Source organism: Canis aureus, chromosome X (assembly GCF_053574225.1).
Source record: "Canis aureus isolate CA01 chromosome X, VMU_Caureus_v.1.0, whole genome shotgun sequence".
Lineage (NCBI taxonomy): Eukaryota > Metazoa > Chordata > Mammalia > Carnivora > Canidae > Canis > Canis aureus.
In genome coordinates, this window is record NC_135649.1 from 93483865 (window position 1) to 93509165 (window position 25301).

Consider the following 25301-nt stretch of genomic DNA (forward strand, 5'->3'; position numbering starts at 1 on the left):
CCTTCACCTCTTATCCTTAACGTAATTGTATGAAATTAATAATTCATCACTTACCATTTCATTTCTAGATTTGTACTTTCTCCAATTCTCCTCTCCACAGATAAGTCACAATTAAATTAATCAAAAATGTGCACTTCCTATCTTAAAATGTGATGATTCTCCTCCAACTACCAGACAATGTCCAAGTGCCTCAGCAGGCTCTAAAGTTCACCTTGACCTTCCTCTGCCTCACCTTTCTCCACTCCTATCCTGTCATTCATACTTCAGCAAGCTATATGCACTGCCATTTCCAATCAATACCTGATGTTTCACCGTTCTGTGTCTTTATCAGTGTGTCCCTTCTGTTAGGAAGGCTTTTCTCTAACTCAGAATTGCCTGATAAAATATTATGTATCCTTCAAATCCCAGTTAGATAAATTATATTTTATTATACTGTGCTTGGAACTACTTCTGTTCCTTCTTTTCCCTCACCATTACAACATCAGAAAACATGTTTATTTGTTTACCAATCTGTCTCTCCTAGTGGATCATAGGCCTGATTCATTTTTGTATTCCTAGCACCTAATGCCTAGCTTTAATATAGGTAAGGAATGCTTATTGAATGTATCTTAACTTTAGCTTACCTGCCAGGTATGTGCCTACATCACAAAGCTCTGTAGAACTCTTCTTATGGCAGATATGGCTATATATATATATATATATATATATATATATAGCCTTAGTTACTTAGTAAAATAATTGCATACAACATTAAAGAGAAAGTGGCAACAGTATCCTAATGTTAAGGAAATTATTGCATTAAGGTCAACCGGCCACTATTTGTTTCACCTAAAATATCAACCCGGTTCTAGAGGTAAAATCTGTAAAATCCAATACAGGTAATAAAAGCTTGATGCTTTGTATATGCAAAAAAAAAAAATTACTTCTCTTACACTATTCTGGCCTTGTACATATGCTCATTTGGATAAAATGTCCTAATTGTTATTAAGATACATAGTCAATGCCATACAATTATTAAATGTCTTACTGATGATGCCAGAATATTATTTTTTAAAAGGCAGCTAGGCAGCCATGTTTAAAACTTAACATAATCAGAGAATATTGATATATCTTAATATAAAGTCTCAAAAATTACTCAATTGTACCATAACATGCAAAGCATGCCACAAATGCCTTCAGAATATGGAAATAAAGTAGTCAAAGTCTCAATACACTTCTAATAATGTTCAAGGAGAAACACCATGGCAATGGAGAAAGCACTCTGGATACCACAGGGTTTAACCTCCAAGAATCACCATAGTCTTGGACAAGCTAGCCTAGTGTCTCTCAATCTATCTATACCTATCACGCCTTCAGTATCAAATAAAATATAGGTTAGAAAATTATAACTCAAAGTCAGACACTAGAATTGTGGTGATGCCATTAAAGTACAGACTAGTAACGAGGCCCTACCTGAGGCACTGGCAGCCTCATCCATTTTTGCTCAATTTAATTCAGTACCAGAATGGTGCAAGGTGCTGTAGTACTAGTAGGAAAGAAGGACAAAAGTGCAGATAACCTGAAAATAATATGGCAATTGCCTTGATGAAGATGTTTCCAGAGTTTAAGATGTTTGTAACACCTTAAGAATGTCACAATGGAGGGGCACATGGGCCTGCTTTGAAGGACCAGGGTAAAGTTTTTAGATAGACAAGACCAGATTTAATTCCTGAAAGACTTGCCAGAAAAAAAAAAAAAGTATGCGTGTATACTCTAACAATTGTAGAACAAAATTTTATCAGGGTACACAACAATAATTAAAAAAAATAAATATAACTATAGTTCAGAAAATACAAATCAAGACCACAGTGAGATATCATTTTATACCTAGTAGACTGGTAAACATTAAGTCTTAAAATACAACTTATGGAGCAATGGCATGTGGAGCAATGGAAACTTGAGAAGAAAATATGGAAACTATCTTGTGAAGCCAAAAATGCACACATTCTATGACTTAGCAACTCCACTCCTAGGGAAACTCTGGCATCTGTACCTCACAAGATATATACATGAATATTTCCAGCTGTAGTGTTTGCAATAACAAAAAAAGAAACATCTAATTGAATGGACAACAGAATGAGTCTACAAATTAAAACAGGCCTATATAATGGACTATTAAGCAGTAGTGAGAAAATACAGCTACACGCAACTTAGATGCATTTTGGAAATGCAATATACAGTTAAAAGTAACTCACCAAAGACTACACACAGCACATCTTTATCATCAAGCTCAAAAGTGAACAAACTAAACTAATGAATTGTTAAGGAATTCATACATATGTGGTGAGTCAATTAGAAAAAGTAAAGGGAGAATAATCAGAAAATTCAGTAAAGCGGTTATCTCTCTCTCTCTCTCTTTTTTTTTTTTAGAGTGGTTATCTCTTAAAGAGGGGTAGAATCATGATGAAGCCTACAGATGACTTTAATGGTGTTAATAGTATTCTGAAAGTTAAGTTCAGTGATGAATTCTGAAACCTCCATTTAATATTCAGCTTCATCACATATTTATACTACATATATTAATTTCTACATGTCAAAGTACTATATAATGAGATATTTTTAAACATAAATAGGCTGACTAGGGATACATAATAAGAGTCACCACACTCAGAAAATGATTACACAAATGGTTAACATACTAACATACTCACCGGATTAATTTCCACGTCAGCAATCTCAACAGATCCACCAATACTAAGGTCTATGACATTTGCATGGTGAATAGCAACCTTATTTGAGAGAAATACAAAGCCTTGTAGAAACCACATTAAAATCTACTCATATACTACTATAGTATTACCTGGCATCTGGCAATTTTTAAAAATGTAAATAACCACAACATATTATAAATATTACAAGATTTATTCTGGTGGTTGTCATCACATTTCTTGTTATGCAGAATTGATATTCCTAAGAGGAATGAGTGTTCAGCTCTTAAAAACCTCCACCACAAATGGGACCAGTTCATAGCTTGTGAATTTAACTGCAGAGTTCTACCCATTTAACTATACATTATTGCCACTCTCTGTATGCCTTTTGTACTTACCTAATTTCAATGGATTATTCAAAATTAAAACAGATAGGGAACTGAGTACAAACATACTTCTTCCTATAGAGAGATACTAATACCCACAATGACCATAATAATAATAATGAAAGTAGCTAAAATATTGCTAAGTAAATGAGCCAAGTATAGTGCTAAATACATTGTCTCCTTTTTAATTCTCAGTATCCTGTGAGGTCAGTAATATTAATATCCTAATTTCTGAGTGAGGAAAACTAAGGGTCAGAGAGGCAGAGTATTTTGTCTTTTTCTTGATGTTTCAAAACAGCAGTGGCTAAATTTCAACCAACGACTGCCTAAACACTCCATTGCCTCTGAGAAAATTAACAGAGTGAACTAAGAATCTAGTTGTATAATTCCTATAAAATTAGAACTGTAGATTATCTGAACATGTAAATGTCTAAGCAAAGTCTCAGAAGCACAAAAACAGCATTCACTGAAAGCCCTACCTGTATAAGAACAGGGAGCATCAATTCTGGATTTAAATCTAAATATATATCTGAGAAAGAGATAGGACTATATCTTACTCTTTCCATAGAAAGACACTGACACCATTCATAGGCAAAAAAACCTCCAAACTGTCATATTTTCTAAATTATTGGGGAGAGTGACATGTCATTTAATTTTATTAACTAAATCACTATATTCATAATATTATATGATTTCCACATCTTATTTAAAAAACATATAGTATATGTTGGCTAATTGAATTTAATTTTTTATTTAAAAAAGATAAAGAATATATAGTGCATAAACAAAATACTTGACTAAAATCATAAAAAGGATAATTTATGATTCAGAGGAAATTACAAATCGACATGCTCTTCATTGATGAACCCCATAATTAAGTCTCAACACCCCATAGCTGGCTTTACCCACCTCCCCATTATTCATTATACTGACTCTACAACAGAAACTAACATAAAATGTGTGCTCAGTAAATATGTGTTGAATGGAAGAATAAACTAATCTTATTATATAATGTTAAAAAGGTAAGCTTTGTAAAAACAGCATACTCATCTAAAATATAGTAGAAATTAATCTTCTAGTGAAATCTTTTTTTAGTGGCCATATTTTTTATTTTTTCCAGAATATTAGATAAAAAAATACTGCCCAAATCTCAGACCATGTACCATAATATATAATTTACAATCATCTTTCAATACATATTTCTTCATAAAAGATATAATCAGTAGGTTGCTTATTTAGGGCAAATTGGTATTTATCAAGTTAAACTACATATTATTTAAAGATTGTTATGAAAAAAAGGGTTGTTATGGGAAATTAAGGATAAAATGGGGATATATCTGAAACTATTCATTTTGACTTGATAACAGTATACATATTATTTTTAATATGAGTAAATGTACATAGTTGATCATCAGATTAAAAAATCAAGAGTAGGGGGATCCCTGGGTGGCTCAGCAGTTTAGCGCCTGCCTTTGGCCCAGGTCGCGATCCTGGAGTCCCGGGATCAAGTCCCACATCAGGCTCCCTGCATGGAGCCTGCTTCTCCCTCTGCCTGTGTCTCTGCCTCTTTCTCCCTCTATGTCTATCATGAATAAATAAATAAAATCTTTAAAAAAAATTAAGAGTATTTCATTCCTTGTGTTTATAATAAATTTTATCAGAGACTAGTCTTCTATGTTTTATTTACTCTATTTAATAAACAATTAGAGAAGCCCCTAAAATCAAAGTAATATCTTTTCAATTACATAATTCCCAGAATATAAATTAGTAAAATATTTTATGTATGCTATAAAATATAGATGTTAACACCATATATAATTTGCACATAATTCATATAGTCTTTGAAGCTATTTAGAATTAACATCCCAAAATTGATTAATTTTTCCTAAGGTATCTAATTAAATCAAATATCTAACTAATACCATGAAAAAAGTTATCCTTCCCTCTGTGACTAGTGAGGACTTATCACAACTCAGAGATGCCAAATATCATTCTAATTTCATGTGAAAAATGCCTCATGTTAATGAAAAGTATCCATTTCAACTTAGCAGAAATTTCCATTACTAATTTTTACCAAAAATTTTCTACAAAACCTCTTGCCAGGTTCTGCTATTTCTACAAGATTGTATAGGTAAGGTTGCTTATCCTATAGATGTCTAAAAACTGCATTTCTTTAGAAATAACTAAATTGCTAACAAAGTAACCGAAATTTTAAAAATTACTCATTAGTATCATAACATTCAAACCTATTCCCATTAGAAGAAATCCTTAAAACAAGTTTTCTAAGAATAAACACACACAACATTTTATAGCATTATACTTACTATTATAAATCTCTGAAACAAATCCACATAGACATATATAACATATGAATATATATGTATATACATAAAAAGTATGAATACATACACACACACACTCACACACTCACATACCTTTGCTCTTGTATCAAATTTTTCTGCTACAGTAGGTGTACAGGAGATATTGAGAACAGTTATACCTCCAAATGGAATGATTCCTTGTGATGGAACAATATTAATGGTAGACAAAAGACTCTGGTCACAAACCTGTAATTGAAAATTTGCAGAACTGCTACATTATCCTTTAGAGTTGCTGTTCTGAAGCTTTCATAGGAAAGCTTCCAAACTACTACCCAGAGAGAGAACTCCTGGGCACAGGACATGAGATGATTTTGTAATAAGTTTTCCAATACCAGACGCACAAATAAACTTCAACAAGGATTTGTACCCCTAACCCAGCAAATGGAACTTTTAGTAGTGGTGGCATCCAGTTCAAATAGGATGATGAAGTTTACTGTCTGAGCATTATTAAAATTTTGCAAAACTTACAGGAAGAGATATATCTGTTAGAGAAGATGATAAAATTCTGGATAGTACTTTGATAGTTTGCTTTTACCCTGACAGTAAACACTGAAAGCAAAGTTAGTGGGGAGGCAGATGATAAAGTAACCTCTTCCTGTTTTTTATTATTTCCTTAATAGCCTAATATCTAAGATATAATTTTGACCTTCAAAAAAGTTATAAGTAGCTTACCAAAGCATTTATGGTATGGTTTCTCAGGGGCTAATTTAGGACCATCTATCATGCTATAAGCCAGAATAATTTAAAGGAAAATTGGCTAAGGTATTTTGGGGATGAGGGAACAAACAGACTTCAGAACTAATTTTAAGCAAGAGTAGAAAAAGGTATCTGCATTTGTTTGGGCAGATGACATGTAGATATAAAGCTTGAATGAAATATCTCAAACAGACACCTAACTCTGAGAAACGAACAAGTGGTAGTGGAAAGGGAGGTGGGTGGGGAGTTGGGGTGACTGGGTGATGAGCACTGAGGGGGGCACTTGGCAGGATGAGCACTGAGTGTTATGCTATATGTTGGCAGGTTGAACTCCAACTAAAAAAAATTAAACAAAAGAAATATCTCAAACACTGACCTCTATCTACTGTCACTATTGGAAAATATTAATATGTTTTTCAGCAAAAAAATATTCTATCACCACTTTAAACACCCCTCACCCTGTAATTTAAATCAGGAGCAACAACTATAAATACAGTATCTTTAGAAGGAACTTGCTTTAGGTTCCAGTTTCTACCATAACAGTCTTGATGAGAGTGAAAATGAGGAGAAGAAGAAAAGTATGTAATTAAATATGAAGTTGTAATAGCAACAACAGATAATTTTTTAAAAGATTTTATTTATTTATTCATGAGAGGCAGGAAAATGAGGAGAAGAAGAAAAGTATGTAATTAAATATGAAGTTGTAATAGCAACAACAGATAATTTTTTAAAAGATTTTATTTATTTATTCATGAGAGGCAGAGGGAGAAGCAGGCTCCCTGCGAGGAGCCTGATAGGAGACTCGATCCCAGGACCCCGGGATCATGCCCTGAGCTGAAGGCAGATGCTCAACCACTGAGCCACCCACCCAGGTGCCCAACAATGGATATTTTTTAAAGTGCTCTTTTTTTTCCAAATTATCTTTTTCTCAACAAGACAAAATGACAGGAAGGGAAAAAAGGCCTAAGAAGAGGAGAGCCTAATGGCGGAAGAAAGGAGAAATTATTTTTGTGGGAAATTAAAAGGACAAAGTAGCTGAAATGTACTCAGATAAGTCTCACATAAAATATCGAAATATTAGCATTAGTCAATTTATAAAGACTACAGTATTAACACCACAGTGTTCATGGAAAAAATTAATTCAAATTATAATGTTATCTGATCCAAATAAGATTCCAAGATTCTACATTACCTTGAAATAAGCATGGTTTTGTCCTACATTGTGAAGAATGGCTTTCCTCCAAGTTGTTAAACCTTGAGGACTATTACTGAAGAGGATTCGTGGCTCCAAAAGCATGACCTTGGTATGACCAAGCTAGTAACAAAAGGAGAAGAGAGAAGATGCAATAAAAATAATAGTAAATTTTTTTTTGCCCCTTCCAAATGACTCAAATTATTTCAGCTTCATGGAAATTTCTAAAACATAAACTGTTATCAGATGTTATGATGTACTTAAAGGAAAGGAAAATAGAATGGAATATCTAAAGTACACTCCTAAACTGAGGAAGGCAGGGGGAATTAGACAACACAATGAAGGAAATAAATCCAGGACTGAAAGTCATGTTGGAAATCATAGAGATATCTATCCAACTATGTACAGGGTGTTACTGTGTGCTGTGCAAAAGGAAAGAGTTCAAGAGTGCCCTAGCATGGTAAAATGTGCCAAATGAAATCATCTAGACGTGTTTTAACTATTAGTCTTCTTCTAGAGCTTTATATGCTGATAATGCACACTTTGCTTATCTGAGAATGGGGAGGTAGTTCACTGTGATTCACAGAGTTACTTAGGTGCAACACTTCTCCTTACTCCCTGCACAAATCACTTCACAGAACTACTGTATCATAGTACAGTTTTTGAAAATGCTGACGTTATCCACCTTTCCCATTTCACAGGAAAGCAAACAATAGCCAAGGGGAACTAGAACCCAAGTTTTCCACTTGCTTATACAGTGCTCTTTACACCCAACTCTGTTTATCTATGATAAATTATTGTTTTGGGAGGTTTTAATACATTCTTATAATTATTTGAGGAACATGACTTGGGTAATTTGAACAATAAGTTTCTGAACAAAGCTAACACATGAGAAAATGGTCAAGTAAGTTCTTCATAAATTAATGACAAACATTAAATGAACATTTTATTCAGTCACTTAACGTTTCTCCATTTGTACTTTTCTTAAGAGAAACACTTCACAGTTCATTTAACTTAAAGGATCTCAAAAATTTACCATAAAATCATCGAATTCATTATTCTCATATCTCAGACTTTAATTCTTAACCAATCCTAGTGTAGGGAAAGCAGAAAGTAAATTTAATCAAAGGGTAATAGCAAAGACGGTGGAGGCAAACAGATCTGGATATGAATTCCACCTAGGGCATTTACTGCATGTGTGAATTTGTATTAAACACCCACTCTAATCCTCCATTTTCTCATCCATCAACTAACTGAGTTATCAGTATAGTTGTTAGAAGGCTTAAATTAGGTAATACATGAAAAGTATTTAACATCCTGCTTGACACATAGTAATTAATAAATGATATCTATTATTAATACAAAGTTTAAATTACTAAATTGCTCATCTTCTAATTGTTAGAAAAAGTACACATGAGGTGAGTATGTGGGCAAATTTATATTGCTAACTTTATCAAACACAGTTTTGTAAGTAATAGCTAAAGAATTGTGTGCATATGTTCACCAAAATACAGCTATAAGAATGTTAAGAGAAGCACTATTATAGTAGCGAATAATCTGAAACAATACACATCCCCACCAGCTGTGTAATGGAAAAATGATGGTATAGTCACACAATGGAATACTATTCAGGAATGAGAATGAATACTCTGTCACCAAATGTATCAGAATACAACAAAGCCCCCAAACCTAATGATGAACAAAAGAAGCTAGATGTAAAAGAGTACAAATGTTTTGATTACATTTATATAACATTTGAAACCAAAATTAATCCATACCCTTAGAAGTAAGGATAGTGATAACTCTGGGAGGGACACAGAGGGACTAGAAACGTGGATGGGGAAGATGGTTCTTTTGCAATGCTAGTCATAGTCTGCTTCTTGATCTGGTTGATCTGGGTGTGAGTTACAAAGGTGCTATCAGTTTATAAAGACTGAATGATACAGAAGTCATAATATGTATACTTTTCTGTATATATCCTGTACTTCAATAGAAACTTTTAAAAAGAATAGCAAGTAATTTAAACATAGGTAAAGCAGTAGGGTCCAGCTTATTTCAAGGCTAGAACAGAGGAAAGACCCTACTGATTTCTGACAGTCACTTGTCATCATTAAAGTGAATGAATGTCTCATCTCTTAAGGCTATGAGTTTCTTCATAGCTGAAATATTTAAAACCATGATCATGGCCTGGAGAGAGAGATGAGAATCAGTAAGAGAGCACTGGCTTGAGTTAAATTACTGAGAATATTGGGGAAAAAATTTGGTACACAAGTAAAGTGGATTCTTGGTGATTATGAGACATGAAGTTGAGGTCTTCTGGGCTCTACCACAAAAAGAAAGTCAAAATTACATATTGAAGCTTTAACTTAACTCATTTTTATTATAAGAGTATATTGTGTAAAATTAGAATTTTCCATATCTCCTTGTTATGTAAATTATGTGATCCATTTCAAACTGAATTATTAATTACTACCAGAATTCTAAAAATGCAATATAGCAGGACAAAAATACAATTTCCTCTATTTTTCTTTGGTTTCTGTCAATGAAATAATTTAATTTCAAGTGGCCCTCATGGTATTGTATGTTTATAGAGGCACTAACGGCAATCTAGTATTATGGTACAAAGGTATTGGATTTGTAAATTGATTCTAGGTAACACAACACATTTTTTTTTTTTTAGCAAAGTCTTCATTTATGGTAGAGAAGTGGCGCCAAGGAGATGGTAATTCAGTTAACTAAATATTGCAAGCAAAATCAGTTTTGTGAACATAGTATATATATACCCAATTGTATAAACATATATATATCCAACCAATTTAGAGTCCCCCAAATAAAAATCATATCCAAAGGAAATCATTACACGTGCAACACATTTTAGTGTCAGCGTGTTTCCTTCATTGACATGAAGAACAAATTCTCCTCTTTCCGGAGAACTGAAACCTGGCTGCCATGTTACTTCACATTCCAATGAAGAGTGTGGTTCAACTGTGCCTACAGAGAATTTAGAAAGAACAGACATTTACCACATTTTAATTATATTCATTTTAATATACAAAATAAGAGCTGGCATAAAAATATATAACATATTGACATTATATAACAAATTATTTAAAGTAAACTCAAAATATATAGAAATGCTACATGAGAGATTATCAAATGAGTACAGACTTACAGGTTTGATTCAAATCTAAAATGCATACTTTGTTTTCCAATTTTATTAGGCAGATCAAAATATTTGATAAAAGTATGCCAATATTTAGCAAAACATCCCCTTCACATGTTTCCCAACACTCTGAAATAGTTATTAACATCAGACACTCATTCAGTTTTCAGAGGAAGGAATTACAATTACCAGAGGCTTTTTGTTTTTAAATGTCCACATCCCTAGAGGTATAACTTCTGATGTAGCTATAGAGTAATTAACACATTTCTATAATTCAAATGTACTGAGAACCTAGGAGGTAGCAAGCACATTTGGTATGAGCTGCTTTATCTGTTTTAATTCATCATTTCCTTTGGAGTAAGAAAATAATACTTGATAGAAAGAATGACTTAGAAGTTCTTTCTTCAAAGAGAGGATCATCGAAGATTCAAATGCACAGGGCATTGAACAGAAAGATGAGTGACCATCGCAAATATACTTTGCCTTAAGGTTAGGTTGACTTGCATGTGATGGCAGTTTCTGTAATCTTAAAAAAGAAGACACAGTACCTACCTCTTAAATTTGCAGTGGCCATGTAAGGATATAATACACGTAAAGCAATCAACATAGTGTGTGATGCCCAGAATCCACCCAGTGTCAAATTTTATTATTAATACTCTGGAATGCCAGTACTATGGTAGGCACAGTAATTTATAAAAAGAAAAGAAACTGCTCATGGAAAAGCTAACGGTCTAGTGGTGGTCCATCAGGATTATATTTGTTTGTAAGTAACAAAAAGTCCCGCTACAGTGGGTTAGGTAGATAGGAGTTTACTTATTTTATGCAATCAGAAGTCCATCGATAGGTATTTCAGGGGTACCTTAGCAGGCTGACAATGTCTTCAGGGAGCAATGATTCCTCTAGCTTGCTATACTACCATTCCTTAACATGAGGTCTTCTCAGTGTAGAAAAGTGTCATAGCATAGTGGTTTAAAAAGCACAAATTCTAGGGTTGGAATCCCTGGTTCCAATTTCAGCTCTGCCATTTTCTAGTTGAAAACTTGGGACAATTTACTTAACATATATATCACACAGCCTCCTCAGACATAAATGGGGGTCACGGTTGTAGGTAACTCAGAGAATTGTTGTAGGGATTAAAGAAGCAAGTATATGTAAAAGTGCTTCAAATGGTGCCTGGCATGAAGAAGGAAGATGGAGCTAAAAGAAACTTCTATCTATATCTCATTGGCAAGAAAGACTGGGGACCCAAGAAAGGCTGAGGAAAAGAAATTTCTAGATATGAACATTGCTTCCTCCAACAAAATGAGGTTCCTCCTAGAAAGGGGAATGGATATCAGATATGAGCATAGCAATATTTATTACAATAGAATATAGATGGGAATAAATAATTATAGATGACATAACAAATACAGAGTGGGAGCAGGTAGAGGGAGCTTAAATTAGCCCAAGGATATAGACGAAACTTCATAATAAGAAGATGGCATTTGAATTGTGAAAAATGAGCAGGAACTCTGCAGGACAAAGCCTGGGGAAGTATAAAAGTCAAGTGACCACACTGGAAGAGAGCTGTGTGTCAAGAAGACTGATAAGAAGTAACTTTGACAAAGCAGATTGGACATGGTCTATAAAGACACCTGAAATACAAGGAAAAGTGCCACGCACTGTGCTTTCTGTACACACTCAGTGCCTTCAAATGTGCTTAATCGAACCTATAACTACTGCAATGTGATGCCTGTTCAAAACAACTAGAGAAGGTTTATCCAGAATCTCTGAAATGTGCAGAAGTATTTTCTCTCTCTTCTCTGATTATTCACTCAGCTTTTCTCTAGTACTGAGGCAGGACTCAGGCTTACCAGTATTAATAATTTAAAAAAAGAGCTTGGTCAAATGAATCTGCCAAGTAATGATGGAAGTATAACTTGAATGCTTAATACATATAATCTGGGATTTATTAAATCAATACATGTTAATAAAAAGATTAAATATGGCTATATCAATGATTTCCAACCTTACTGAAGGTACAGTACTACTTTTCCAATGCATAGATCCATAAATATATCCATACTAAAATTAGGCAAATTGAAATTAATACTGAAGCTTGTTTATAACACTCACTGTTACAAACACTGGTAAACTAATATAAAAACCATGATTTGGAAATGACGGACACTCACAAGAATATACACCTATGGCAAGATTTCTACAAACCAGTACTTCTCTATGATCTAAAATATAGTCTACTTAGATCCCAAATGATGAATATTCCTAAATTAAAAATAAGGAAGGATTACAAGGAAGAAGGGAAGGGTGTAGGGAAGGAAAAAGAGAGGGAAGTAAGCAGGGAACAAGTAATTGGTAATGAGGATGGCTGGCTAGATGCATGATCAGCTATTACTACTCTGAGGATATTTTCAGGGAAAAAAGAAGTAAAAAAAGAATTAGCAAATTTTCATAATCAAATAACTATATTTCCTTGACAACCACACTTTGCCAGTCTTTACAGAAGGAGTTTTCCATATATTTAATCTTTATGAGATATGTTAGTCTCTCCATTTTACAAATAAGAAAACTAGTGCTTATAGAGTACTCCTCAACAATCACAAACATAGCAAGAAGCTAAGACTAGTTTTGAAATCAGGTTTATCTAACCCCAAAGTTTGTTTTATTTCCCATTCATGCAGAAACAGACTTCAGCTAGTTATAAAACACCACATGAGTCACTGCAAGTACAAAAATCCAGATCCTTCCAGCTAGCTGAAAAGGCATAACATGTACATACAATGAAGATGCTGTATCAATCATTCAATTTTTTTTTTTTTTTTAGGGAGAGAACAAACATGCATACAAGCAGGGGTGGAGGGGTGGAGGGGTGGAGTAGGGGCAGAGGCAGAGAGAGATCATCTCAAGCAGGCTCCATGCTCAGCATGGAGAATGATGTGGGGCTCAATCTCATGACTCTGAGATCATGACCCAAGCCAAAAATCAATTGCAGGTTGCCTAACCCACTGTGCCACCCAGGCGCCCCTTCATCATTTAACTTCTAACTTGCCATCTTATTTCTTTAAATGATAGCTTGTATCTTCATGAGGTCCTCATAGTATATCACAATGATGTCTGCTGAATTTGACAGGCTACTTAGATAACACTTTAACAGTTACAAGGGCTTAGTTTTGTAACGGGCACATTATATGGAATTACAGATTCTGGGGAATGGCAGAAACAAGGTTAACAAGACACTTAACAAATATATAGAACCACCCAAAACAGTAAATTGGAGATTATTTTCTATTATTTAAAAAATTACTTGCTTAAATGTCAATTTTAAGTTTCTGATTTTATTACCTGTATTAAATATTGATTATAAAGAATTTATGGATTATAAAGAATTTATGATGATTTATTTTGTCAACTTGGCCATACTTGGCCAAGCTATTGTGCCCAGTTGTCTGGTCAGTCTAGCTATTGCTGTAAAGGTATTTTTCAGATGTGCTGAACATTTAAATCAGTACACTTTGAGTAAAGATTATCTTCCACAATGTGAAAGGGTCTCATCCAATAAACTGAAGTCCTGAAGAGAAAAAAACTGAAGTCCCTTTGGATTCAAGACTGCAAAATTAATTTCTTCCTGGGTTTCCAGCCTGCCAAGCCTACTGGAGTACCCACACAATTGTATGAGCCAATTCCTTAAAATCAATCTCCTCCCTCCCTCTCTCTCTATATATTTCCTTTTGCTTCTATTTCTCTGGAGAACTCTAATACAGGATCTGTATTTTCAAATCAAATTTACATATTTATGTATGTAAAAATAAATGCCCCCGGGCACCTGGGTGGCTCAGTCATTTAAGCATCTGCCTTCAGCTCAGGTCATGATCCCAGGGTCCTGGGATCAAGTCCCAACTGGGCTCCCTATTTAGCAGGAGTCTGCTTTTCCCTCTGCCCTTCCCCCTCCCTATGCTCTCTCTCTCTCAAATAAATAAATAAAATCTTTTTAAAAAATGAAATATAAATGCCCCAATGACCATAGCTGATTTGTTTCTATTTTTAGCACCACTATGCAGCTCATACTCAAGAAATACTGCCTGAATACATGTATAAATCAGTGTCTAAATCAAACAAATAGAATAAACTATTACCTTTAGCTGGACGCATGGAAAACGCCATTCCTCTTTCTGTGTTTACAGGTTGCCATTCAAATTTTGCAAAGTAATTCTGATGATTATACAACCCAACTGTCCCCATAAAACATGTTTTCACCGAGAAGCCTTGTGGTCTCAATACTAGCTCACTAGAAGACAGCTCAAGATTTACTGGCATGACAACTGCCATCACTAGGATATGGCCACCAGGTACATTGTTCACTGTGAAGGTGAAAGACCTGTAATACAGCAAAAGCAGTCAAACTTAATTGACAATAGCTTTTTGCAATTACAGAATTCAGTTACATGTAAAAATGCATGTATTACTGATTAATACCCACAATTAATCCTTTGTAAGCAATACATCAAAATATTTATGACAGACCACACTGAAATATAAATCTACAAATTGATGCACATATAGTTTCTATGTTTGAGGACCAAATATATTCTACAATTATTGAGTTAAATAAATACATATTCTACAAAAGGATACTTTGATTCCAACATATAGAAGTTCAAAAATAAATCCTACTTCCAAAATTTTCCAATGGTGGGAGATTCAAATATCATCGAAATATAAGTACTAGATGTAGGCGGAATCACATATGAAAATTGCTTGGTTTTTTGAAGTTCTTCCAAATTAATATGTAACTGGATCAAAATATGCATGGATAGCATATTAACAACATGCAGTAGACGAGTATTTGTGGAGTTCACACAAACATCACCAAAGTTAAGGATAGAGGGCCCTGAAAAAAAAGAAAAATAATTAAGTTTTATGTCGGCAAATGTATTCAGTAATTTTAAGTTTCCATACTATATTTTCACCAATTAATTTATAAAAAACGGCACTTAGAGAAATATTTCTTATAGTATCAGAAGTTATTAACCAAAATTTTTATCTAAATTCCCATAATGTGGTATTTAGAGATTATTGGCTAAAATTCAACATAAATATATCTTAATTATATGGAAAATTACATTGAAAAATTATTAGCCCTCATTATAACTCGTTTTAGTATACAAATTTGCATACTCCAATATCTTCTCCACTTCCATCAATACATTTATGTTCATTTAACCAGAATTTACAGAAATTGGTGATTTTTCCCATTGCTCAGGACTTAATTTTTCCCTTTTATTTTTTTTAAGATTTATTTATTTAGAGAGAGAGACAGAGAGTACAAGTGTGAGTGTGAGTGGGGCGAGTTTTCCCTTTTAAATGACAAAAGTTTTTATATCATATATTTTTTTTAAATTTTATTTATTTATTCATGAGAGATACAGAAAGAGAGGCAGAGACAGAGGCAGAGGGAGAAGCAGACTCCCTGCGGGAAGCCTGATGCAGGACTCGATCCCAGGACCCCAGGATCATGACTTGAGCCGAAGGCAGACAGACAATCACTGAGCTACCCAGTTGACCCTATATCATATAATTTTAATAATTATAAGTCTTCTACATTTCTTAACAGCTTGATTTAATGGTAACTGATATACAATAAGCTGTGTTAAAGTGTAGAATTTCTGGGGTGCCTGGGTGGATCAATTTTAGTATATGTGCTGCCGAAGCAAGCACTGCCTGGGTGGATCAGTTGGTTAAGCGTCTGCCTTCAGCTCAGGTCATGATCTCAGGGTTCTGGGATGGAGTCCCACCTGGGGCTCCGTGCTCAGTGGGGAGTCTTCTTGTCCCTCTCCCTCTGCCCCTCCTCCTGCTTGTACTCTCTTTCTCTCTCTCTCCCTCTCTTCCAAATACATAAATAAAATCTTTAATTTTTTTTTTTTTTACATAAAGTGTAGAATTTCCTGTGTTGACATATGTAACACCTATGGAACCATCACCACAATGAAGAGAGTGAACATTCCTCACTCCAAAGTTCTCTCATCCCCCTTTATATTCTCTCCTTCCCATCATCCTCACTACTTCTCCTTTCCAGACACCCACTCAAATGCTTTATGTCACTGTAGATCAGTTTACACATTCTAGAGATTTTTATGAGTAGAATAATGTATCATGTGCAGTTTTTCTCTGATCTCTTTCACTCTACAAATTCCCTGGAGATTAATTCAAGTTCTTTCATGTGTCAGTCCATTCTTTTATATTACAAAGTGCTAGTCCATTACAGGTGAATGTTTGTCTCTTCACCTGTTGAATGACAGTTGGATTGTTTCTAGGTACTGGGTATTACAAATAAAGCTACTAAAATATTTGTGCACAAGTATTTGTTTGAATACATCATTTCATTTCTTTTGGATAAATATCTAGGAGTGGAATGCATGGATCATATGGTAAATGTATGTATAAATGTAAAAGAAACTTCCTGTGTTCAAGTGGTTGTGTGATTTCCCATTCTACTAGCAATGTATAAGAGTTCCAGCTCCTTCACGTCTTTGGCAACAATTGAAATGGTGAGTTTGGGTTTGTTTGTTTTAACTTTAGCCATTCTAATAGATTTACAGTAGTATCTCATTGTGGTTTTATTGGGTTTCCCTAACAGCTAACAAGGCTGTGTATCTTTTCATGTACTTATTTCTCATTTGTATATCTTTGTTGATGAAATATCTGTTCAAATCCCTTTGCCCATTTTTAATTGGGTTATTTGTTTTCCTAATATTGAGTCTCAAAAATTGTATAAGCATTCTGGTTGCAGTTCTTTCATGACATACATAATTTGCAAATATTTTCTCTCAGTCTATGTCTTGTTTTTATCCTCTCATCAGTTGCTTTGAGGAGAAGTATTTAAATGTGATCAATTCCAAATTATCCATTCATTCTTTTCTTTTTTTGTCCATTTGTTCTTTTATGGATTGTGGGGTTTTCTAAATATCATATCTAAGAGATTTTTTTCTCTCTTCATCATCACAGATTTTTTTTTTCCTATGCTTCTTTTAAAAGATTTATTTAGAAAGAAAGAGTGCACATGCGTGCATGCGGAGAGGGGGAGGGACAGAGGGAGAGAGAATCTCCATCAAACTCCCTGCTGAGGAGCCCAATGGTGGGGCTCCATCTCATGACCCTGAGATCATGATCTGAGCCAAAATCAAGAGTCAGATGCCTAACCAACTGAGGCACCCAGGTGCCCCTCCTATGCTTCCTTCTATAAGGAAGCAAAAGGTTTAAAATCTAGTTTGACTTAGGTTTGGTATATGATACAAGGATATAAACTCTTTTTTTTTAAATGAGTGGCTCATGTGTCACAGAACTACTTCTTGAAAAGATTATCCTTTTTGCATTGTCTTCGTGTCAAAGTTTACTTGTCCAATATGTATAGATCTATGTCTGAACTCTCACTTACGATTCATTGATCTGGGTCTATGTTTACACCAATACTATGCTGTTTTAATTACTATAGCTTTCTAAATCTTGAAATCAGTTATTTATATCCAACTTGTTTTTTTTCCTCAAAATTGATTTGATTATTCTAACTACTTTCATTTCTACCTGAATTTTAAAATGAGCTTGTCAATTTCTACAAAAGATCTAGATGGAATTTTGACTGGAATCCTATTGAATCCACGGATCACATGGATAATTTTTCAAATCTTCTATGTCTCTGCATAACTTTTTAAATATATGGGATATGGTTATATTCCCTTTTCATATCTTTGTCTGATAATTCTACCATATGTATCCTTATTGGGTAGGTTTAATTGATTATTCTCCTCATTATGGGTTGTGTTTTGCTGCTGCTTTTCATGCCTAGTAATTTTTGCACAGATGTACTTCACTAGGTATTTTTTGTATTCCTATAAATTCTATAAATTCCTATAAATTTTCTTGAGTTTTGTTCTGGGAGGACAGATTGATTTTGTTACTTTCAAACAGATTGATCCTTCCAAGTCTTGCTTTTATGAAAGTTACCTGGATCCAGTATAGTGCTCTGAATAATAATAATTATTCTCCACTACTGAGGCAAGAACTTCCTGAGCTCTGGCCCAATGTCCATATATCATGAAGTTGTTTGTTTTTTTTTTCCTGGTCTACCAGGTGGGAAATTTCAGTTACTATTCCCTGGACTCTATGAGTAGTGGATAATTCCATAATCATTTCTAATGGGTTTTTTCCCTAGTTTTAGATAGTTTGCCTCATACCTATGAGCTGACTGGTATTTTTTAGAATAATTGAGGGGAACCCACAGCAGAATATTGAGGCCCTCATTTTGTGCAGTTCTCTCCTGCCTTGTATTCTGTCCTGTGAGTTCTGGCTTTGGTGACTCTAGTCTCATAGCCAGGTTTCCTCATCTCAAGGATTCCATCAGGCTCTTCTGGGTTCCTTCTCTCTGGGCAATGGACTGGAAATTCTCCCACAGTGGTAAGCTTGGGTAGGACTCACATATATTTTTTCCTGCCAGACATCACTCACTTTCAGTGCCTCATATCCAGTGTCTTAAAAATTCTTGCTTTATATTTTTTTTGTCTGTTGTTTTGGTTGTTTCAGACAGATGAGTAAATGTAGTTCCTGTCATTCCAATGTGGATAGAAGGTGAAGTTTCCCTTCCTTCTAAAACTGAATTGATAAGTTAAACTTTATAAATATGTTAGGATCTGTTTTAATGAATATTAATTTCTGCATATTTAAAAAGGGTCTTTTATCCCTATCTGAAAAATGGAGACTTCAGATTGAGGATCTGGATATAGGGCCAGACATGACAATAGGATGTGATTGATGAACATGTTACACAGCATGATGACTCAAAAACCAGTGTTAAGGGAAAAAGTCCGTGTCAGGCTCAAACATGCATTCTGGGTCTCCAGAGGGTAAATTCAGACAGACATAGGGCAATAAAGCAGGAACAATGTATGAGGAAACTCAAAGCATAATAAGATGTCCTGACATTCTGTATCCCCGGCCAAAGGGCTGCCTAAAGATGTTGGTAACCTCAATAAGAAGGATAGGATCTGAAGAGCAGACAATGTGGTTTAAATAATAACAGTTCTCAGAGCTCCTGGCATTCTTTTCCTGCCTGCTCCAATGGCTCTGACCATTATCCATGATGAAGTCTTATCCACTGGATTTTAATTTTATGCTTTTTTAATCATGGTAAGGCTATTAAACTGCCATTCTCTGTGCTAATGTTTTCCAGTCCCTCACAAAAGAGAAATAGCAATATGTTCGACCCCTGTCAACCATCCCTGCTATGCTCTAGGACAAAGAGAGACATCATTCCTTCCCTTCTCCACTAAAGCGGGAGTCTCTGTGAAGTTGCTAGAGTTGGGGCCTGTCAAACCATGTCTGCCTTTCAATAAGGCTGACAGAGGCAGTGCTCCTCTCCCTCTTGACCATGCTCCCAAGAGACTGGAGGATAGAGTCCCATTGACTACAACCACTCTCACTAAGAGAAGCAGTAGTAACATCCCTCCCCTCCTCACTTGGCACTGCATGGTCTGTGAAATAAATAACTGCTGACCAAAGCTGCCCTGTATTAAACAAATATAAGCAAAGAGATGCTGCCCCTATCTTCTTACTATCACAGTAACCACTCCACACACACTTCACTAAACTAAAGCAGGCAAATAATTGATACCACTCCTCCTCCCACCTAAAGAATAGGGGGACTAATACAGAGAGGTGGGAGTTAGAGAAGGATATATTTTAAAAATATGAAAAAAAATGTGAATGAAGTTATGATCATCTATTGAACAGTCCATGTGTGAAATCTATCGGAACCAACACATCAAATGGCTTAAAAAACAGAAATATAGTATGAAATAATGCCTGGGTTTCATATAGTCTTCTGGATAGCACACAAAAAGGGAAAACCAGAATAGTACCATAAATGCTTTGAAAATTAAACTGACATTTGTTACACAGCACACAAATGTGGACTACAATGTATGTTCCAGAGCCAAATGGATCATCTGCATCCTAAAATAGATTATTTAAATAGTAAACAAAGCCTTAAAACAAACAAACAAAAGCCTTAAAACATAGTACTCAAAATGCCCATAAACCAAAATTACTCATCATACCAAGACTGAGATGACAGAGATGCTGAAATTGCTTGACAGGGTTTTAAAGAAGCTATTATAAAAACAACCAAATAAGCAATTATGAATACTCTTGAAATAAGTAGAAAAAGTGTTTCAGCAAAGAAAGAGAATATCCAATGGAGAACTAAATAGAAACTCTAAGATTAAAAAATATAGTAAACAAAATAGAAACCTCTTGGGTATGCTCATTAACAGAATGAAAGGACAGAAGAAAAAGCTGGTGAACCTGAAGAAATATCAATAGAATTTATCCAATCTGAAAAACAAAAATAAAACAGATTAAAAAAATTAAAAGTCTCAGAGACCCATGGAACAAAAACAAACTGTCTAAAATTCATGTAAATGGAGCTCCAGCATAAGAAAGTGTGTGAGTGTGTGTGTGTGTGTGTGTGTGTGTGTGTACACAGGTGTATGTGGTGGGGACTGGAAAAATATTTGGAAATAAATAATAGCTAAAATATGCCCAAATGTAGCAAAAAAAAGAGTAAACTTTCACATTCTAGAAGCTCAGTGAAACTCAAACAGAACAAATCCAAAGAAAACCATGCCCAGATTTTTGAAAACTTTTGAGAACTAAACATAAACTTTTGAAAGTAAAAATAAAGAATGTAAAATAACATTCCATAGTCTTGGTGTAATAACATTATTATCAAATGTAAATGATACAAATGTACCAATTAAAAACAGAGATTGTAAGAATGGATGAAAAAGTACTATATGCTGCCCACAGGAAACTTACTTCAAATGCAATGACATAGAGAAGTCAAAAGTAGAAACAAGTAAAAAGATATAATGTGCAAAGACTAAACAAAAGAAAGGTTTGATAGCTAGATCAATCAAACTACATTTCAGAGCAAATAAAATTACATGGGACAAAGAGGGATTTATATAATGATAAAAGAGACCAAAAAGACATAACAGTCTTTAATGTGTATGTACCAAACAAGGGAGCTTCAAAATACATGAAGCAAAACTGACAAAATTAAAAGGAGAAATAAAAAAATCTACAATTACACTTTGGGAATTCAATCACCTTTGTCAATAACTGACAGACTGTCTAGACAAAAAAAAAAAAGAAAGAAAAAAAAGCAGTAAGGATTTAGTGGAAATAAATACCACTAACTAATTGGAATATAATTAACATTTAAAGAACACTCCATCCAACAATAGCAGAATACGTCTTCTCAAGTCATATGAACCTTCAACGAAAGAGACCACATCCAAAATCACACTTAACAAATCTTTAAAATTTTTATAAAGACTTGAATACATACATGTGTGTGCTCTGACCAAATGGAATCAAACTAGAAAACAATAGAAGAAAGAAAACAGAAAAATCCTGGAATTTAAGTAACACACTTCTAAATAACTCATGAGCCAAGGAGAATGTTTCAAGGAAATAGTAACCCTTGACCCTTAGACAATAGGAGTTTGAGATGCATGGATACACTTATACGCACCTCCCCCCAACCCCACCAATAAACATGTATTTTATATTGTGATTTAAAAGTAAGATAGAATAGCAAGTCTCTTGCCTGATCGAGACATTCCTCACCTCACTACCTGTTCATTGAGGTCTTGAAATGAGGAGCACAAAGGAACTGGCTCCGAGGAGGGATTCTCACCAAAGCAGCAGGGCCCTTCACTAGCAGTAGTTGATCAAGGACTGAATGATAACCCATCCCTTCCCCTGGATCAAGGGGTCTGGGGGAACATGGACGTGTGTTGGCAGGGGGGATGGCGGCAGGTCAGGATAGCACCAGGGTGAAGTCCAAAGTGTATAATAGAGGCGGCACTGTACATGGTGCTGAAAGTTCTTCTAGGTAAGAAGTTAATACTATCAGGTAACTGGCCCCTCAACACTTGCCAGCATTTCCTGAAAGCAGAAACTGTGTTAGAACCCCATAAAAGGGGTCAGGAAGAGTAAGTGACCTGCAGAAATGGATAAAATTGCTCTGCCTTCCCTGGTTCACTGCATTCCCCCAGACTCCACTTGGAAGAAGGCTTCCCACATTCCTGAGTAGAGGAGTAAGAAGCAGGTGTCACTCCAGGATGCAGCTTTGCTAACTTCAAGTGGGGACAAGGAGATGTGGAGTGCCTCATTCTACTACTGTCTTGTACAGTAAATGTATTTTCCCTTTCTTGTGATTTTTCTGTTTTTTTAAGATTTTATTTATTTATTCAAGAGAGAGCAAGAGTCAAGGAGAAAGAGAGAAAGGGAGAAGCAAACTCTCTGCTGAGCAAGGAACCTGATGCAGGGCTCGATCCCAGGACCCTGGGATCATGACCTGAGTTGAGGACAGATGCTCAACCAACTGAGCCACCCAGGTACCCCCTGACTTTTTAAAAAGATTTTATTTATTCATGAGAGGCACAGAGAGAGAGAGAGAGAGAGAGAGAGGCAGAGACACAGGCAGAGGGAGAAGCAGGCTCCATGCAGGGAGCCTAATGTGGGACTCGATCCGGGGACTCCAGGATCACACTCTGGGCCAAAGGTGGAGCTAAACCACTGAGCCACCCAGGCTGCCCCTGATTTTTTAAAGATTATTTATTTATTCATGAGAGACACAGAAAGAGGCAGAGACATAGGCAGAAGAGGGAGCCTGATGTGGGACTCAATCCCAGGACCCCAGGATCACAACCTGAGCCAAAGGCAGATGCTCAACTACTGAGCCACCCAGGTGCCCCAGTACCCCATGATTTTCTTAATAATGTTTTCTTTTCTCTAGCTTACTTTATTTAAGAATACAGTATATAGTACATATAACATACAAACTATATGCTAACCCATTATTTATATTATCAGTAAGTCTTCTGGTTAACAGTAGGCTATTAGTAGTTAACTTCTGAGGGAGTCAAAAGTTATATACAGATTTTCATCCACATGGTGAAGAGTGTTGGTACCACTAATCTCCATGTTATTCAAGAGTCAACTGTATATTGAGCTAAAAGAAAATGAAAATATATAAGAATATATGAGATATAGCTAAGGTACTGTTTAGTGAGAAATATATAGCTCTAAATGATTATATTAGAAAAAAAGAAGGGTATAAATCAATAATTTAAGCTTCTATCTCAAGAAAGTAGAAAAAAGATAAATCCCAATAAAAATCCAAAGCAAATAGAAGGAAATGACAAATATAAGAAGTGATTAAAATTAAAAATAGAAAAACTATGGAGAAAAATAAATTAAACCAAATGCTGGTTCTTTGAAATGACCAACAAAATTGATAAACCTCTACTGAGACTGAGAAAGGAAAATAACAAGAAAAATAAAAATTCTCAATATTGAAAAAAAAAGAGGCTCTATCACTAAAGATGTTTCTGATCCAGACATTAAAGGGATAATTTGAGAATTCTGCAAACAATTCTATACACATAAATGGGATGTCCTTATGGAGGTGATGAATTCCAGAAAAACCACAAACTACCAAAATTCTACCAAAATGGTGTAGATCATTTGAATAGTTCTAAAATTATTAAAGAATTTGAATTTGTAAGTAAATATCCTCTGAGGGGCACCTGGGTGGCTCCATCAGTTAACCATCTGCCTCCAACTCAGGTCATTATCCCAGGGTCCTAGGATCAACCCCGGTGTAGGGCTCCCTGCTCAGTGGGGAACCTGCTTCTCCCTCTTCCTCTGCCACCCCCCTGTTTATGCTCTCTCTCTCTCTCTCTCTCAAATAAATAAATAAAATCTTTTTAAAAAATCCTCTGAGGGCAGCCCCAGTGGCTCAGCGGTTTAGCGCCACCTTCAGCCCAGGGCCTCATCCTGGAGACCCCGGATCGAGTCCCACATCGGGCTCCCTGCATGGAGCCTGCTTCTCCCTCTGCCTGTGTCTCTGCATTTCTCTCTCTCTCCCTCTGTGTTTCTCATGAATAAATAAATAAAATCTTTTTTAAAAAACGATAAAATAAAAATAATAAAAATCCTCTAAAAAATGAACTCTCCTTTCCCAGATGTTTTCTCCAAAGAACTCTTAACAATTCAAAAACAATATAATTCTACATAATTTCTTTCAGAATATAGTAAAGGAATGAAAACTTCCTAAGTCTCTGAACTCAGTTTATAAGGCCAACATTACTCTAAAGCCAAAACAAATATAGTAAAAACAAACTTTAAAAAAGCAAAAATGCAGACTAGTATGTTTTATGAAAACTGATATATAATTCCAGATTCTGATTTAACAATAATACTGTGAGGTTGACATAAAGGAAGTTGGGCAAAAAGCTGAGACAAATACTGTAGGGAAAAATACAGGTTGTAAAAGAGTAATAGAGAAATTGAGATAGAAATTGTAGGTAGGGGGCGCCTGGGTGGCTCAGTAGGTCAAGCATCTGACTCCTGCTTTCAGCTCAGGTGTTGATCTCAGGGTCATGAGATGGAGCCCCAAGTTAGGCTCCGTGCTCAGTGTGGAATCTGTTTGAGATTCCCTCTCTCTCTCTCCCTGTGCCCCTCCTCCTGCCCATACTCTCCAAATGAACGAATGAACGAACGAATGAATAAATAAATAAATAAAATCTTTTTTAAAAAGTATGATTAGATTCAAATCTAATTTCAAATCTACTCCTTTCCACGAAATATTGAGCAATGTGATCAAGGCTTATCACTTCTCTAGGCTTCTTTTTACTCATCTCTAAAATGACAATAATAGCAATTTCCTTATAA

General features: G+C 35.1%; 1 protein-coding gene across 5 annotated transcripts in view; it reads right to left on the reverse strand.

The window, feature by feature from the left end:
- CFAP47 (cilia and flagella associated protein 47) overlaps window positions 1–25301 on the reverse strand; it is a 513403-nt gene that overhangs the window by 433942 nt on the left and 54160 nt on the right. For all 5 annotated transcript variants that reach the window (XR_013374394.1, XR_013374395.1, XM_077887395.1 and 2 more), the window contains exons 14-19: window positions 15177–15393; window positions 14639–14880; window positions 10203–10333; window positions 7343–7465; window positions 5509–5640; window positions 2691–2768 (exon numbers count right to left, since the gene is read on the reverse strand). Coding sequence is in view for 3 of the 5 variants with exons in the window: in XM_077887395.1 (XP_077743521.1) it covers window positions 2691–2768; window positions 5509–5640; window positions 7343–7465; window positions 10203–10333; window positions 14639–14880; window positions 15177–15393 (923 nt within the window). In the remaining 2 variants the exon portion in view is untranslated. The remainder of the gene's footprint in view (window positions 1–2690; window positions 2769–5508; window positions 5641–7342; window positions 7466–10202; window positions 10334–14638; window positions 14881–15176; window positions 15394–25301) is intronic.